Source organism: Protopterus annectens, chromosome 5.part1, assembly GCF_019279795.1.
Source record: "Protopterus annectens isolate FY-2018-M chromosome 5.part1, PAN1.0, whole genome shotgun sequence".
In the NCBI taxonomy this organism is placed as follows: domain Eukaryota; kingdom Metazoa; phylum Chordata; order Ceratodontiformes; family Protopteridae; genus Protopterus; species Protopterus annectens.
The window spans coordinates 634,780,526-634,797,506 of NC_056736.1; the positions used below are offsets into that span (position 1 = coordinate 634,780,526).

The following is a 16,981-nucleotide window of genomic DNA, read 5'->3' on the forward strand; positions in this document are numbered from 1 at the left end:
AATCGCAAAATCACCTCATTTGCATGGGTTTCACCAGCAAATGAGGTGATGTGCATGCCAAACGGTTTTCCGTGCTAGAACAGTGTGTGGCTGCTCGTGCATGTGAAAACGGCACTATCCTGGATCACTCGGTGGCCATTGTCCATGCAGGAGCTCTTACACTGTTCTTGCACAGAAAATCAGCCTTCGTGAATCCCAGGGACTGTTTTTACCCTCTTTCCTTGCTTGTTTTTAGTTATAGCTGAGGAAGAGACAAATACATCCACCCCTACAGCAAACACTGAATCCTCAACTGAAAATTATAATAGCAGTGACTATTTTTTACCCATTTTGGCTTCTAACTCCTGAGATTTTGTATCATAGAAGTCACCTGTATAGTGCTTATAAAGTGCAAAACAACAGTATTACTCACAGTATCTGGCATTACTAACTTACTGAACACCAATACGTGCACAGGTGAAAGTTGAAAGTCCAACAAAAGTGTTTCTTTATTTTTCTTTTTGTTTTAGAACATTACTTTTATCTTTTAATTTCTTGCAAGTGGACATTTCTGGATTTTCTGGTGTAGTTAAATCATCCTTTAATTTTAATCTTGCTACAGCTGGCTAAGAACTCTCATAGTGTAATGCTGCCAAGAACAGGGCTGTGATAATGTGCATGGAGTTACTCTCTGCTGCCCTCTGCAGCTAAATTCAGTTTATTGCTGTGGAATAATACAAACCAGTACTATCACATTGTAAGTGGGAGTATAACCGGCCATGCCGGTGTGAGTACAAGGATGAATTAGCAATCATCGGCTGTTGTGATGAGCAGTTCACCTGCTGCAGCTATAGTATATCACCCCTGACAGGAATCAGAATGTCTCCACATCTTGAATTAAGATTTGCAGTAATCCACCTCTCAATGCAATCCTCCATTTAAATGCCTACTCTCCTGTCCAGTGTATACTTCAGATAGATTGCCTGCTATCCATGTTTTACTTTGATTTGCCAGAATGAAAGAAGGACTTATTTCTATATGATAACTAAAGCTTATACACTGATAGGGATTTATAGGTAACTGAGTGAAGGAGTGAGTGTAGACAGGATAGAAAAAGGCGAAAGGCAATTGAGAAAAGAGAGGTAGGACATTTTATTAGTAATGTAGGCATAGGAAAAGGATACCATGTGGTGTGATTGGATGAATGGCATTGGTATTTACCAAGTGCCCTGAGATAAGCTTTTAGCTGGGAGAAGAATACTGGGCAAGAAGAAGGATCTTTTGTGCTGGAGGGAATAGAACCCCCGTGATTTTGGGTGCAAGTAGGGAAAAGGAGTGGTCTTTGAATGGAATTTGTTTTTTTGGATAAAATAGTATGTGGGCATGTCTTAGCTCTAGTTTCTGAAAACTTATGATGGTGACTATCTTATTCTTTTTCAAGCTTGGGGAGGGGGGGCTGTTTTGTTGTTTATGAACTTGAAAGTTGTAATCCTAGGATAATGCATGTTCTTTGTTATTTCTGGCAATGGCAGCCAATTAACTCTCTCACTGGTTTTACAATGGTGCTCCTTCTTTGGGGTGTGGGTAATGAATCTACAAATTTTCTTGGTGCTTGGATTATTGTGAGGTTATGTTTTGATGCAGCTACTACTTGGGGTAGGCGATATTCTAAATAGGCAAGTAGAATGCCTTAATCTGTTGATGTCACATCTGCTTTTTGTAAGAAAGGAGAGATTTTTGTGTCTCAAAAAAGTAGAGTGTGCATCTTTTTTTTCTGGTATCATGTGGGTGGGTAGTGAAGTTAAGAACAGGGCCAAGGCTGATGCCTAGGTATTTGAAAGAGCCAACATTTTCTGTGGTGGTGATGTTGTGGTCCCTGATGTGCAGTAAAGACTGGATTGTAAGTTGATGCTTAGTACTAAATGTTATGGTTTCTGTTTTGTTGTAGTTGAGAAGGAGTCTTTTGGTAATGAGCCTTTGGATAAGAGTGAAAAATGCAGATTGTAGCTCTTTTGATTACTTTTGAGGTACTAACTTGTGTACAATACAGCCATGGACTTAGTAGACAGTAGTACAGGAAGTGGGATAGTACATATGGTAATTTGTTGGTGAAAATAGAGAAGAGGAGTGGGGCTAGCATAGAACCTTGGGGTACACCTCTTTGGAGTTGAACTGTATTTAGGAGAGGAATGGACTTCAACAGATAAATGTCAGTTAGGAAGATAGTTATGAAACCATGGAAAGCTATCTGAGCTTATGCCAATTAAAAGAAGATGTGACAAAATGTGGTTAACTAGATCAAATTCTTTGGTTAGGTCTATAAAATGGTGCTTGTTAACAGGCCTTTGTCCATGCCTAATAGGATTTCATCTGTGAGTCCAGAGTACTGTTTAGCTGCTGGTCCTGAGCAGAAACTATTTACAGGACAAGATGTAGATATTTAAATATGCTGTTAGTTGTAAGTATATGATTTTCTAGTTTACCAGGGATAGGAAGGATTGAGATTGGTCTGTAATGAATAGTTTTGCTAGGGTTTGATTGTTTGGGGAAATGGTAATTAAAGGCTGTTTTCCAAATAATAGGCATCACGTTTTGCCAATTCACCTATACCTGTTGTTTCATTCTGTTGTTAGTCAGACAGTTCTCTAATGTTTCTTCTTAATTATGAGTTCAAATGATTAAGAAGATCAGCATAGTACCTAAGGGGTTTGAAATGAAGCTTGGAAAAAGTGACTTGAAAACATCTTGCTAGGACTTCCTTACCATATACATTAGAATTATGTTAAGCTGTTAATGTACTTGTGTAATTATACTTAAATGTTTAGCATTTTATTTTTTTCATTCATTTGTTACTGTTTTATTAACTGTTTTGTTAATATTATTAAACATTAGAAATTGTGAACACTGTTTACTTACTTAACAGTGAAAATTTGTGGGTGTAGTTTTTGTTTTACCTGATCACAAGCTGTAGCATAACAATGCACACTGGACCTGTCAAATATCCCATACAGTTAGATACATCCTCCATCCTGTTGATAACACCACAGCTAGATGCATCATTCCAAATATGTCATCCATGGTGTTCTCCTTTTTCAACTTGTATTCCACATCAGTATGAACATGTATAAATCTTTGACCTCTTTGCAGCTGTGCTTTTTCTGTTTTCTGTACTACACATCTTCCTTCCTACTTTTCCACTTTTGTACTTACTAACTGCATTCATGTAACTTTTTTACATTTTCACCTTTATACCTAGCCTAGCATGTTAATACATAGTAAACACTCACTATTTTCACTCTGTAGTCATTTTCATCAAGTGCAGTAGCTTAGAGAACTGAATCATTTCTCACAGCATTTACTTTTTTTTCATACCACTCTACTGCATGTTTGAAATTACTAGAAAATGTACCCAGGCCAAATGGGTGTATTCTGTTCTGCAAAATGTACTTTTGTACTTTAGTATATGTCTGTATTTGGTGACTTCTAGTGCTGCGGGATAGCAGTTATGAACATTCATTCCTTTTATAAGTGTTAATAAAAATAAGACAACAATTCATTAGTTAATTTAATTATTACATGTTACCCAACAGGTTCCATTGTACATGCTGTTGCTGCCCAAGATTTTGACACTGGGATTAACGCACATCTCAGCTTTTCTCTGTTTGGGCCAAATGCAAATAAATTTGTAATTGATCAACTAACAGGAGCCATATTTGCAGCAGAACCACTAATCGGTCATACAGATGTAAATGTTCGTGTTAAAGTAGTCGATCAAGGAAATGACCCCAGATCAGACAGCACAACTGTAACAGTGAGGTTTCAACCTCAGGATAATTTTCCTCAAATCCATTTAGTTAATATCTCAGAATGTATTCCAGAAAATCAAGCACTGAACACTGTTGTTGGCAGAGTGGCTGCCATAACCAAGAGGCAAGGATCAGTACTCCCCATTTCATACTATCTTGCTGCAGGAAATTCTGGGGATACATTTCAGATGAGTCAGACGTCTGGAGAAATAACTTTGAGGAAACACTTGGACTTTGAGGATATAATACAGTACAAACTTTGGGTAGAAGCTAGAGATTCAGGGTTACCACCATTTTCATCTTATGTTAAAATAGACATAAACATTTCTGATGAAAACGACAACATTCCTCAATTCACTAAAAGTATATTTAGATGTGAAATATTTGAAAATTCTGCACCTGGCATTGTTTGCAAAGTATCAGCAACAGATGAAGATTCAGGTCAAAATGGTATACTACAGTATAGCTTCAAAGACATCAACAGTGTTTTTATGATTAATGCTACAACTGGAATAATTAGAACAACCCTCGTATTAGACAGAGAACATACAGCACTTTATATTTTAACTGTTCAAGCCAAAGACCAAGGAATCATACCTCAAACTGGTTCAGCAACAGTTATTATAAACATTCTAGATCAAAATGATAATGCTCCAAGATTTTTACAAATCTTCCTTACCAACATTCCAGAAAATGTACCTATAGGCTTTTCAGTATTGCAGATTAAAACTTCTGATGAAGACATTGGTATAAACTCTGTAAGTACATATACAATTGCTGATGAAAACAGTCATTTGCCTTTTGCTATAGAAAAATACACTGGATATTTAAAGGTGGTAATGCCTTTAGATCGAGAAACAACAGACAGGTACGTCCTTAAAGTCAATGCCAATGATTCTGCTTGGAGTGTTAATACTGATGTTACCATCTGTATCACTGATGTTAATGATAACGCACCATTGTTTACCCATTCGTCTTATACCATAACCATTCCAGAAGTAGTGACACAAGAAACATTCGTTGTAAAGGTCTTTGCATCGGATGCTGACTGCGGATTAAATGGTCAAATTTTCTTCTATATGAAGTCATCAAATGAATTTTTTAGGGTGAATGCTACAACAGGTGAAATATTTACCAAGAAGATTATTCCTTTTCAGAATCCATACAATGACACATTCTTCAACAATTACAACTTTACTGTGATGGTTTCAGATGCTGGTGAAAAAGCTATGGTTAACGAATGTAAGGTAATAATAAATATTGTCCCTCGAAACATCCAGCCTCCAAAATTCTTACCAGTTTGGCCTATAGTTTCTATTCCAAAACACACAAAGAAGGGTACTAAAGTTATAAAATTAACAGCAGTTGATAACTCTTCACATCCCAATGACGTAATCACATATTCAATCACCGGAGGAAATGGTTCTTCCATTATTGGAATTGAGAAGAACACTGGATGGGTCTTCCTTAATGTTTTACCATCTTCAGTAGCTGAATTATATAGTATTGTCTTTATTGCAGAAGATAATGGCATACCATCCCTTTCAGATGACATTGCAATAAATTTTGTGATCACTGAAGATAACAGATTTACCCCACATTTTTCTGAAATGAAGATTCATATTTCAGTTTCTGAAGATTGTGTTGAAGGATCTGTCATTGGAAGGGTTAGTGCCATTGATGCTGATGAAAGCCTTAATGGATTGTTAGTCTATGCTGTTGTGACTGGTAATGATGACAACAATTTTGCCATTGAAAATACTACAGGAATGATTATGCTGTGTAAAAGTTTAGATTTTGAAACAAAGTCTGCTTATATTCTTCATATCACTGCCACAGACAAAGGATGGTTATCCAAATCAAGCTCAGTTATAGTCACTATACATGTTTTAGATGTAGATGACAATTTGCCTGTCTTCAGCAGGGATGAGTATTTTATCTATTTAGCAGAGGACTCGCCTATTGGCACAGCAGTTCTACAACTAAGTGCATATGATGCCGATTTGGGAGAGAATGCTGAGATAAATTATGCTATTGAAAATGATGAGAAGGATACCTTTGCTGTTGATTTAAAAACTGGACTATTATACACTTGTGGCTATCTTGATTTTGAACTGTGTCAGATTTTTGAATTACAAATAAAAGCATACAATCCTAGCAACAGTGAGCATTTTAGTATTGCAAAGGTATATGTGAATGTTCTAAGTGTTAATGAATACTTCCCTAAATTTATTAAAAGTCAGTATAACTTCATGATTCCTGAAGTGGCGTCCATTGGTACGTCTGTTGGCAGAGTATTTGCAATAGACTACGACTATGGACTTCATGGGGTAGTTTATTACATGTTTATTGGTCAAAGCAAATGGAAGGGCTTCAGCATTAGTCGTTTAACAGGAGAGCTTTTTGTTTCTGGAAACATCAGGAAACATTCAGAGAGACAAGTAACTCTCAAAGTAGTTGCCAAAAACTCTGGTAACATTCATGCTAATGCTATTGATAAGGCACTGATTACTATAACATTTCATGATGTAAATGATCCCCCATTCTTCAGCTGTGCCGTGTATCAGACCCATGTCAGAGAGGACATGCCAGTTGGTTCTTCAGTTATTACGCTTTATGCCTATGATGTGGACTTGGTGTCTGAATGGAATACATTTTCCTTCAGAATTCAACAAGGAAACCATTACAATAATTTTTATATTAATCCATTTAGTGGTGTAGTATATATTACATCACCACTAGACAGAGAAAGTACGCCTTCCCACAGTCTCACAGTCATTGCCATTGACAAGGCTCCTGTTCCAAGTACTGGTAGTACTCAGTTAGAAATCATAGTCGATGATATAAATGACAACAGTCCTATTCTTATTACAACTGAAGTACATATTATGGAGAACCAGGCCCCTGGCACATTCATCTTGCAGTTCAATGCTACAGACTATGATCTACCTCCTAATCAGGGTCCCTTTTTATATCAAGTAATGGTTAATTCCAACTATTTGACTCTGTCTCCTGATGGTGGCTTGACTACAAACTCACTGATAGATCGGGAAGAAGTTGACAATATTTACCTACCTATCACAATCAAAGACTCTGGAGTTCCAAGTATGATTACAACAGCAACCGTTCATGTCATAGTTTTAGATCAGAATGATAACCCTTCACAACCGAGAAATATTTATATCCAAATCAATTCTTATGGAGACTCTTTTCCAGGAGGATTCATTGGAAATATAAAGCCAAAAGACCCTGATATATCAGATGTGTTTAACTGTAGAATATTATCTGGGCCTAGCCATATTTTCAACATACCAGCTAATTCATGTGACTTATTTTCCTCTGTAGTGTTGAACGACAATGCTTTATTTAACCTTATTGTTGAAGCAAATGACAGTGTTCATAACAATGTTGTGAGTAGCATACATATCAGATACACAACATTTAACAATGCCACAATAGACAGTAGCATCCAGCTTTACTTGTCAGCTCCATCTTTTGAAACATTCCTCTCAAATAATTTCATTATGTTTGTGGAGACTATTAATAATCTGCTTAGTGAAAAATATGCAAAGGCCCATGTGTTTGGAATGATGTCACTGGATGATGAAGCCCTTTTATTTGTATCTTTTAAACAATCAAATGGATTATATTTGCAGAGTAATTCTGTGGCTGACTTTTTCAATGAAAAAAGGAATTTGCTGGAAATTATGACAGACGTCAAGATCACATCTGCAACTGACAATATATGCTCAGAACACCTGTGTCAGAATGGAGGCAGTTGCCAAAAGACTTTTGGAATGAGTCCAGTCATAACAGTCTTTGATAGTTTGTCTGTGATTTTTGTAACACACAGGTTTACATTTCCTTTTTTGTGTGAATGTTCCACTGGATATACAGGACCGCACTGTGAAGTCAATATTAATGAGTGCCAAAGTAGTCCATGTCTGAACAACAGAATCTGTGTTAATGACCTGGGAGGATATTTCTGCAGCTCTTCAGAAGGGTTTTCTGGCCAGATGTGTGCTACAGATACAAATCAGTGTGAGAAGAACATCTGCCAGAATGAGGGGCCCTGCCTAACCAGTGTGGGAAGTTTCCATTGTCATTGCGCTGCTGGATATACAGGTAATCAGTCAGTTTAAATATTGTGATTCTGTAAGAATTGTTCACTTTAGTAAACATGGCTTTCATTTTTTTTCAGCAGGAAGCTGTGTTTCTCAATATCATGTATATATGTGTGTATGCATGGAACTAAATAGACAAAGTAAGTTTTGTGAGGCTGCATGTTGCAGTTTTTGCTTATCCAATGCCTTATTTATAATTTGACCATGTAGTTGTTCTAAATACAAATTTGAGGTTACATTTTATCACCCAGAAAATGAGCACAAACAGGGTACAGACTTGTAGTTACAACAGACTGCTCATGCATATGTCACTTTTTATAGTATAATAACCACCAGTATTCTCTATACATTCATGAAAGTTTTACTGTTATACCTTAATGGTTTGCTTCCAAAATACTACCAAAACAAAATGAAAATATAAGAGATATTACAGTGGATAACAAAACCAGAGTGGCTTTCCTGACCCTGTGGCATAGATGCACGAAGCCCTGACTATGGTCCAGAAGCCTCATTGTCAGTTGGTGGCACATACGCTGGAGGGACTTGTAGAAGGATAAGCTCAAGCAGTGGACACCAGCTCACACATCCTGGGGGGAGACTGTAGGCCTACAGAACTGGTCATACCTAATGGTCTCTGCATGTATTGACCACCTACAGAGGCCATATTGGTACATATTGCACCATGCAGAGGCCTCCCTGCTGAGCCAGGCATGCAGGAGGTATGTATGAGACCATGTATGCCCTCTCTCTTTAACCAGGCAGCTATGGCAAATACGGTAAATGTCCAGGAACGAGAAGAGTAAGCCGGTCTGTAGGATTTATTAACTCGCAGTGATTGTGGAATGGATGGGCCAATGACATTTGCTTTGCAGGAATAAATAGTCTGTAGAACTCTTACCTGGTCCAGGGATGTCCAGCTCCTACTCCTGTGGAATAAATGGATTGATTGTGTGCAGGTAGTATAGCCATTGGGCAGGAACCCCTGGAGTTGGACAGGGAGAAAAACATAGAGAATTTAATTAATCAAAGTGTACTGTATAGTAGGCTTTTACACCAAAGTCACTATGAAATTCAGCGGCAGTAAATTACATGTAAATTATACTCCCATCACGTTCATTTGTATTTCAACAGATTACCAGTTTACTCAATCAGTGAGTGTGCATAATATATGTTGTGGGCTCTGTGGTAGTTCTACAGTAGAGACAAGAGTTCTGTTATATTCACTGACCAGAACTTTAAAAATAGGAACATTAATGTGGTAGAGGTGTGACCACAATACTACCAAAGGAATTTTACTTTTATTAAAGGAAATAGAAGTGGCAGTATCATAGTTTTGCTTGCCATACATGTAGTCAGGATATGATTTTAAAGGTGAACATTGATTTATTTGTTTAAGTGGTGCATAACCATCACGGGTATAACTAAACAGCTAAGAAGAGTAAACAGGGATTTTCTTTAAAGAGGATTTTTGAGCATTATAAGAAAGGCTTGTCTCAGTCATTACTCAGGCATGTTATGGCTATCTGCACTGTCCACCAATGATGAAGCTCAGCCACAGTTCACAGAGGCCACTTATGCTAACACACGATGGCCATGAATAAGCTTAAGAAAATTAAATTGTAATGAGATGTAAATGAGAAATGATGTGACTCAGAATATGCTAATTAGCACTGCATCACCTGCTTACAATTCATAGTGTCATTTTTCTACTTTTCTGTGTCATCCACAAATACGTTATTTAAAAAATGAGTCTCACAAATCCTATCTGCTTTGCAATCTGCAAAAATGCTGTCACTTGCTGCATGCCTTGCTATTTCTAGGTATGAGTTGCTTGTCTTGCCTGAGCCAAAACTACTTGCAGACCAAGAAGGTGGAGATATAAGCAGAGGATAACTCATTATAACTTTGATAATCAGGAGATACTTGTCAGGTTTGGAGTGGTTAGGGACATTATAAGGGTCTTAGTAGGTATGAATGATCCCCATAGGGGTACTGGAAGAATGACTGGATTTCCTATCCCTGTGAACACTAAGGTATGTATAACCCTCATTATATTTGCCATGGGGACCTTCCAGAGACAGACTGGGGACATGGTGGGGATCTCAGAGGCTTTTGCCTCAAGGATACTGCAGCAGTTACTGGATGTACTCTTGGCATGTGTGGATCCGTACATCTGTTTCCCGGTGTCACCTGAGGACCAAGCCAGGACTATGTGTATCTTTATGGGGTAGCACACTTCCCTGAGGTACTTGCTGCAGTAGATTGCACCCATGTTGCAATTAGGCCCCTTCTGGTCCACAGGGGGAGCAATACCACAATAAGAAGAGTTAACATCATGTGATGCATGGGGGTACATCTCTAACGTCTCTGTCCAGCATCCTGGTAGTGCACATGATACCCATATTTGGCACACAAGCTCAGTCTACCACCTCTTACTGCATAATAGGATACCCAGTGACCATTGTGTTGGTAAGTGGGAAAATATTTTTTTATATTGTATTTAAGTAGTTATTCATGGTAAAATGTAGTGCTGAATATTAAAATAACATTCCTTTGCTTCCCCTTTCTCTATCTCACTCTTTATTTTCTATTTTTTTCAGGTTACGAGATTTACTGGACATAGACGCATGACACCAGAGAGAAATCCAAGTGGATTTGCAGGAGATACCTATAACGTATCCCTGTCCCAGAACTGTATTGACATTGAGGGGTGGGGGTTGCCATCCTGAAGCTCCATTTCAGGTTCCTGGATGAGTCTGGAGGTGCCCTTCAGTATGACCCAGCTACTGCATAAAGAGGGTTTACTGCACAATGCAGTCTTTATAACATGATCATGCATCATTCTAGTGGAGAAGTGACCCAGGCTGTCAGTGCAACTCCCATTTGCAGTCCAACTATGACTAATGATGACCAGCCTGCAGCAGTAGTAAGGAACCCTGCACAGCAGAATCAACATGGCCTATGGCTGCACATGTAAATAGATGGCATCTAGTCTAGAGCTATGGGCCATGACAGGTTACTGGTTTCTTTATTGTAAAGAAACACAGAGCATAACTGATGTATGCGGTGATATTTGTGGGCTTTGCTGTGTGGTGCATGGTCTGCTGTTACGGTTCATCTGACATTCTCTCTCACCTTAAAATAATTTAGTTATTTCATATTATTGTTTGTAGAAGTCATGCCTGAGTGCCCTCTTAGTCCCATACTTCTCAACCTCATAGAGCACAAAATCTGGACAAAGCCATAAATAATGGGGGAGAGGGGCAAAGGGGGAGAGGGGCAAAGGCCCATAAATAGGGACAATTTTTAAATGTTGCTCTTATAAACTTAGAAAGTTAATACAATAAAGGTTTTCCATTAGCATGAATTTTCTGAGGAGAATAAAGTCTGAAACTCAAATGACTGTCATTATTTTCTGGCTTCCATCCTGAATGATTTCCCAGTCATTTGCCAGAAAACCAAAAATTTATGAGGAACAGATTGAAACTATGAGGCAAAAATATGGACATTCTGCAAAAATCTGGACAGTTGAGAGGTATAGGCATCATATACATAATAATCACATTTATAACAGTTTTGCAAAATATATTCTGTTGAAGTAATGTACATAAATATGCATGTACTGAATGTCCTCATTTGGTATACAGCAGTAGCGCTGTTGTCTCACAGCAAGAGGTTCTCCTGTTCGATTCTTGGCTGGAGTGCCTTCTGTGTGGAGTCTGCATGTCCTCCCTGTGGTCGAGTGGCCTCCAAAAGACATGCGTGAATGGGCGTGCCTTCGCTGAAGGTTGGGTGTCGGGCTGGCAACTCGGCACCATAAAAATCTACTGCCAATCATTAGCGGACCAGAGTTCCGCTGTGGCGACCCCTGACCGGGAAAAGCCGAAAAGACAAACAAGTAAATCTGTTATTTCAGTATTTGATGAGTTCATGCACTGCATTTGAATGAAAATGTATAATATATTTTTTAATTTTACAATTTCTTATCAGATTAAAGTATGCCGTTTGCTGAGATACTGCAATCACATTAATTTATGTTGTCATACACAATAACTAGTGACTTCAGAGACATGAAAATAGTATAATTTGTGAAATGGGGAGGGTAAATTGGCAGTGGTGCTTCTTTAAATGGCAGGATGTTCATTTTAATCTGTAATTTTCTCATTAATGTTTCCTTGAAAAGTTGTAACTTATACTTTTCAGGTGTAGTTAACTACCAGCCATAGGAATGTTAACGTACAGAGCACCGGTGTTAATGATTGCAATGTCATGTTATGTCATACAGATTTCTTTCCACAGTCCCCTGAGGTTCTAAGCAATGCTATTGCTATTACAAGGTTGTACTGCATACAGCTGTAAAGTGTTCCGGCTACTCCCATGTTTTCTATATGTTTTTCCCCTTCTAGTTAATTATTCAACAGTCTTTATAAAGGTGGAATTGTAACAGAATTGCTGAAGTTAATTCACAATAGTTCAAGATTAAATGAGTCATACACATCTCGTAAAGATAGACTAGGTGACAGTGAAAGTGATTTTGAAGAGGGGCTGTCATGAGAGCTGTGTGATGAGTTGTTTTGATGTTGTGACCTAAATGATGCAGGTGATCCTGCAGACACTGATCTGAGAGTGCTCCATAAATGTGATCGGGACTTCAAATAAGACGTAGCGCTAAATGTAGATGAACACTGATCTGAGTGTGCTCCATAAATGTGATCGGGACTTCAAATAGGACGTAGCGCTAAATGTAGATGAACACTGTCTGAGAGTGCTCCATAAATGTGATCGGGACTTCAAATAAGACATAGCACTAAATGTAGATGAACACTGTCTGAGAGTGCTCCATAAATGTGATCGGGACTTCAAATAAGACGTAGCGCTAAATGTAGATGAACACTGATGTGGCCTGAAATCTATTGTTGATCGTCTCCCCCACCAACTAGTTGCATTACTTGCCTGAGAAGCACTTGGAGTCTCATATGATCTACAGCTACAGATCCAAACAGTACCCCATCCTCTTTACCTGCCAAGAGTGACTCCTGGATGAGTCTGGTAAGTCCTAACAAGTGTACAAATTGAGGCAGCTATGAATGCTTGGTTTGCACCCATGTTACACATCAGTGTGATTGTGGCGTTATCTCTGCACTCTGCCATTTTGAGGTAGTGCTGGAAATCCTCATTCATATCCTGGAAGGCTCTGACCATTTCCAGCTGACTCCATGTGGCAGTTCTCTGAATCCTACCAATATCACGCCACATTTGCTGCTGGGCAGCCAATGTATTTTTGTGTTTCCTGAAATAGCTGCAACAAATATCTGTGCCTGCCTCCCCCTTGTAAAGGTGTCACTGTGGACATTGTTATCTCTGAATGCCTGTTATCATCCTCAAAGTGTTTGTCTGGGTTTAGAGATGCTGGTGTAGAGATGCATGGTTGTAATTCCTGTACAAGCCTGACTGCAATCACAGCAAGTTCTTGACTTTGTGATACACTGTCACTCCCTGTAAAGTTCCTAATATGCTGAAGGGTAAGAGATCCTGCCTTTAAACTTGGGGGCTGTGTTCTACTTTCCTCAGGCTGCCTCATAAATATAACTATGTTTTCATCATCATTATCGCCATCAACCATTCTGCTGTTGATATTCTCCAAATTCATTGGTATGGTGGAACTGTTCGTTTCTGATGGTGACCCTGTAAAAAACAATATTTGAAAATATTACTCATAATGAAATAGCATACATTACTGTATACTTCTTAAGGGGGGGGGTGAGGGACATTTACTATGCACAGTGCTTTCATTGCTATTCTGTGCTGATGTAGAAAGTGCACCTAGTAATGGTAATTGTCATTTGTTTAATGTAATCATTCATTGTCAGCATTCGATTCTCTATATGAATATATGGTACTCTTGTTACACCAAAAGTTATGAGTAGACAAATGTTGCCGCTGTAGATATTGGTAACAGCCATTGTCCACACCACCTCTGATTATTCTAGTGCCATTATCATCTGTGGCATACCCATGACCATAGATGGAGAGGTAGTATTCCTCATCTGGTGTGAAGTGGATAATTGTTGGAGGCCTGCAGTACTGGTATGGGCAATTGCACTCTGCCTCACCTTGCTTCTAACACATGCTACCATATCCTACCATATCATTTGCCCTCTTCTTACACTGTGTTAATGTGCAGTTTCCGGAATCCACTGCATTAACATTGAGGACAGCTTGATTCTAGGCTTTTGTCCTCTGAGCTTTTTTGGATTCCCCCCCTTTACCAAACAGATGTTTCTCATATGTCCTAAGGGATGCCATGAGGATGCAGTTTTCCTTGTGGCTATAGTTATCCTTTCTCTGTCTTAATCCCTTGTTTTGCATAATTACTGCATATTTAAAAAAAAAAAAAGAAAACAAAAAGCCACAGTCATGCACAAAAAACATTTCAGTGCAATCATCATTCAAGCTATACAACACCGACCATGTGTGCCTGCCACCATCCTAAAACATGTTAGGTTACAGAAACCCCATAGTTATATACATGCACACAGAAAACTAGGAAGCACAATCTTTTGAACAGCTTAGGAAATGAAAACTTCCTAACTTACTACATCATTCTGTGTGTCTGTACTTCGTGCTACACCAGATTCAAGAGACTATTACATGCATATCATAAATATTTTGTTAAAAATCATCCCGCTGAAGCTGTCTGCTTTTGTTTATTAGTGACAATAAAGGGAAGATTAGTAAAGTATGAGAATTTAAATAGTGTTATATATATATGAGCAAATACATGGGTAAGCAAATAATGCAATGAATGCATTGGGTTAGGAACAATAATGGTATACTTATATGTATATGACAAAAATGTGAAATATGGTTAAACAAGAATTGTCTTATTTCATCTCTATACTGCTGGGGCAGAAGTTTCCTACTACAGGAGACAACATGAGCAGCAGCTGGAATAGTTCAGTGAGTTGGGTGGGAGGTTGGCATAATGGTTAAGGTGTTTACCTTACAGACACAAGGTGCAGGGTTTAATTCTCACGTTGGGTAATTGGCTAGGCTTAAAATGGCCCACAAGGGCAGTTAGCCTAGTACTAATCTATGAACCTATACTAAGTTCCCCAGTAAGCCTGAATAAATTAGTATATCGTAATTCTGTGTTTAACTGACTTCAATAATAGGTAGATACATGTGTGTGTGTGTATATATATATATATATATATATATATATATATATATATCTATATACACACACACACACACACACATATATGTGTGTGTGTGTGTGTGTCTGTATGTGGAACATACCTCTCAACCTCTTAGCACAAGAAATCTAAGCAAAGCCAAAAATAACAGGGAGACAGAGGCTCAAAAATAGGGACACATTTAAATATTGCTTTTATAAATTTAGAAAGTTGATGGAATAAAAGGTATTGTGTTGGCATGCATTTCCAAAGAATGTGAAGTCTGATACACAAATGTCTGTCATTGTTTAATTACTTCAGTCCTCAATGATGAACAAACCAAAAATAAGAGACAAAAATGTGGACAGTAGAGAGGTATGATGGGGAACTAATAAATATTAAGTCATATAGAATTATCTGAAGCTACAGAGTGCATTCAATACATTATCGTAAGCAAGAAAGAGACATATGTCAGTATATAAGTGATACACATGTCTTTAACTGATTTTATTACTGTATATAAAGAAATAACTGATAGATCAAGTAACTTAAAGAATAGATTGCACTAACTATATTACTGAAAGCAAGAGTGAGACAGATTTCAGTATGCAGAAATTAATGTCATTGAAGTATATAAGCAAATTACTAACAGATGTTAGTACCAGAAGGAATAGATCACATTTAGTACAGTATAGTACAAGATTGATATAAGTGCAGTATTTTTGTCTGTCATTGTTATTTATGATGGGTGTTGTTAATGCAGTACTGGAAACAAATGCATATCAGGCAAAAATGCAATCATTATGTTTGTATAATAGACTGCAACATATCAGCCCCACAATTAAATATCAAATACTGTCCTGCCAAGTTAGATGAGGTTGTCTCCATTGTTATAATACAGCTGTGTAGCCGTTTAGGGATCATAGCAATGTGCTGTGTGGCTGGACAATTTTTAACACCACAGTGAGTTTGCTTTTCCACCATACCACTCTACAGGGAAGTGTTGGTTTGGGCTTCTGGTTACGGTGCTGTAGCTCACGGGGAAATGTCTCACCTTCTTAATTGTTTATATTATATTTCATGTTTCAAATTGTATTTCTTGATTAATACAGCAACATTTATTAAATTATGTTTTAAATGTGTAGTTTTCAACATTTTTCCAGTAAGTGGTTGAAACAAAATATATGAACCAATAATGACAAAAGTTACCATTTCACATTTAACCATTTCAACCATAAAAACATTCTAACTGCTGTCAGTAGAATCCATCAGTATTCACACTCAACTATGACCACTTTATTGACTGTGTACATATCACATGTCTGATTGTGATAGAAATAGCCACAGTAAAGTATTCCAATTTGTTTTACACCAATGCATACTTGTCCAGCAAAGAAAGAGTAATGAAATAATTTTTAACTTTATCATCTCAGCATGGTCAACCGATTTTATCCACAGATAGCCCTAATCCCAGCAATTATAGCTACATTGTTAACTGTAGCCTTCACAGATGTCTGGGGCAAAAACTAATAACAGTAATAATGACCAAAGACAAGTATTTAACACTTGTTTCACATATATTAGCCAAACTATTCTGACTTAATTCACAGATAAGCATTTATACTGGCCCTACAGAGACAGATTAAAGATTTTTAATGACTAGATTATAAGAGCATAAGTTGCTTTCATCCACAGATAGATGTTAACACCTTAGTGTTATGAAGAAATCAATTAGATATACTTTACTGGTAGCTTTAGATGGACTACTTGAAACTGCATAAAGATCACTAGCATCATACATAAGACTGAGCCATGTGTAGCACAATTTAAATATAAGAGGATCCACCTGATAACATATGATAAGTCAATATGCACAATCTCTGTAGAAGTAAAA

General features: G+C 37.7%; 1 protein-coding gene across 1 annotated transcript in view; it reads left to right on the plus strand.

The window, feature by feature from the left end:
* The window catches only part of LOC122803242 (protocadherin Fat 4-like), a 53,560-nt gene extending 45,633 nt beyond the window's left edge, over positions 1 to 7,927 (plus strand). Inside the window, exon 2 of the mRNA XM_044072840.1 lies at positions 3,570 to 7,927. Coding sequence (XP_043928775.1) covers positions 3,570 to 7,927 — 4,358 coding nt within the window. The remainder of the gene's footprint in view (positions 1 to 3,569) is intronic.
* The last annotated feature ends 9,054 nt before the right edge of the window (positions 7,928 to 16,981 follow it).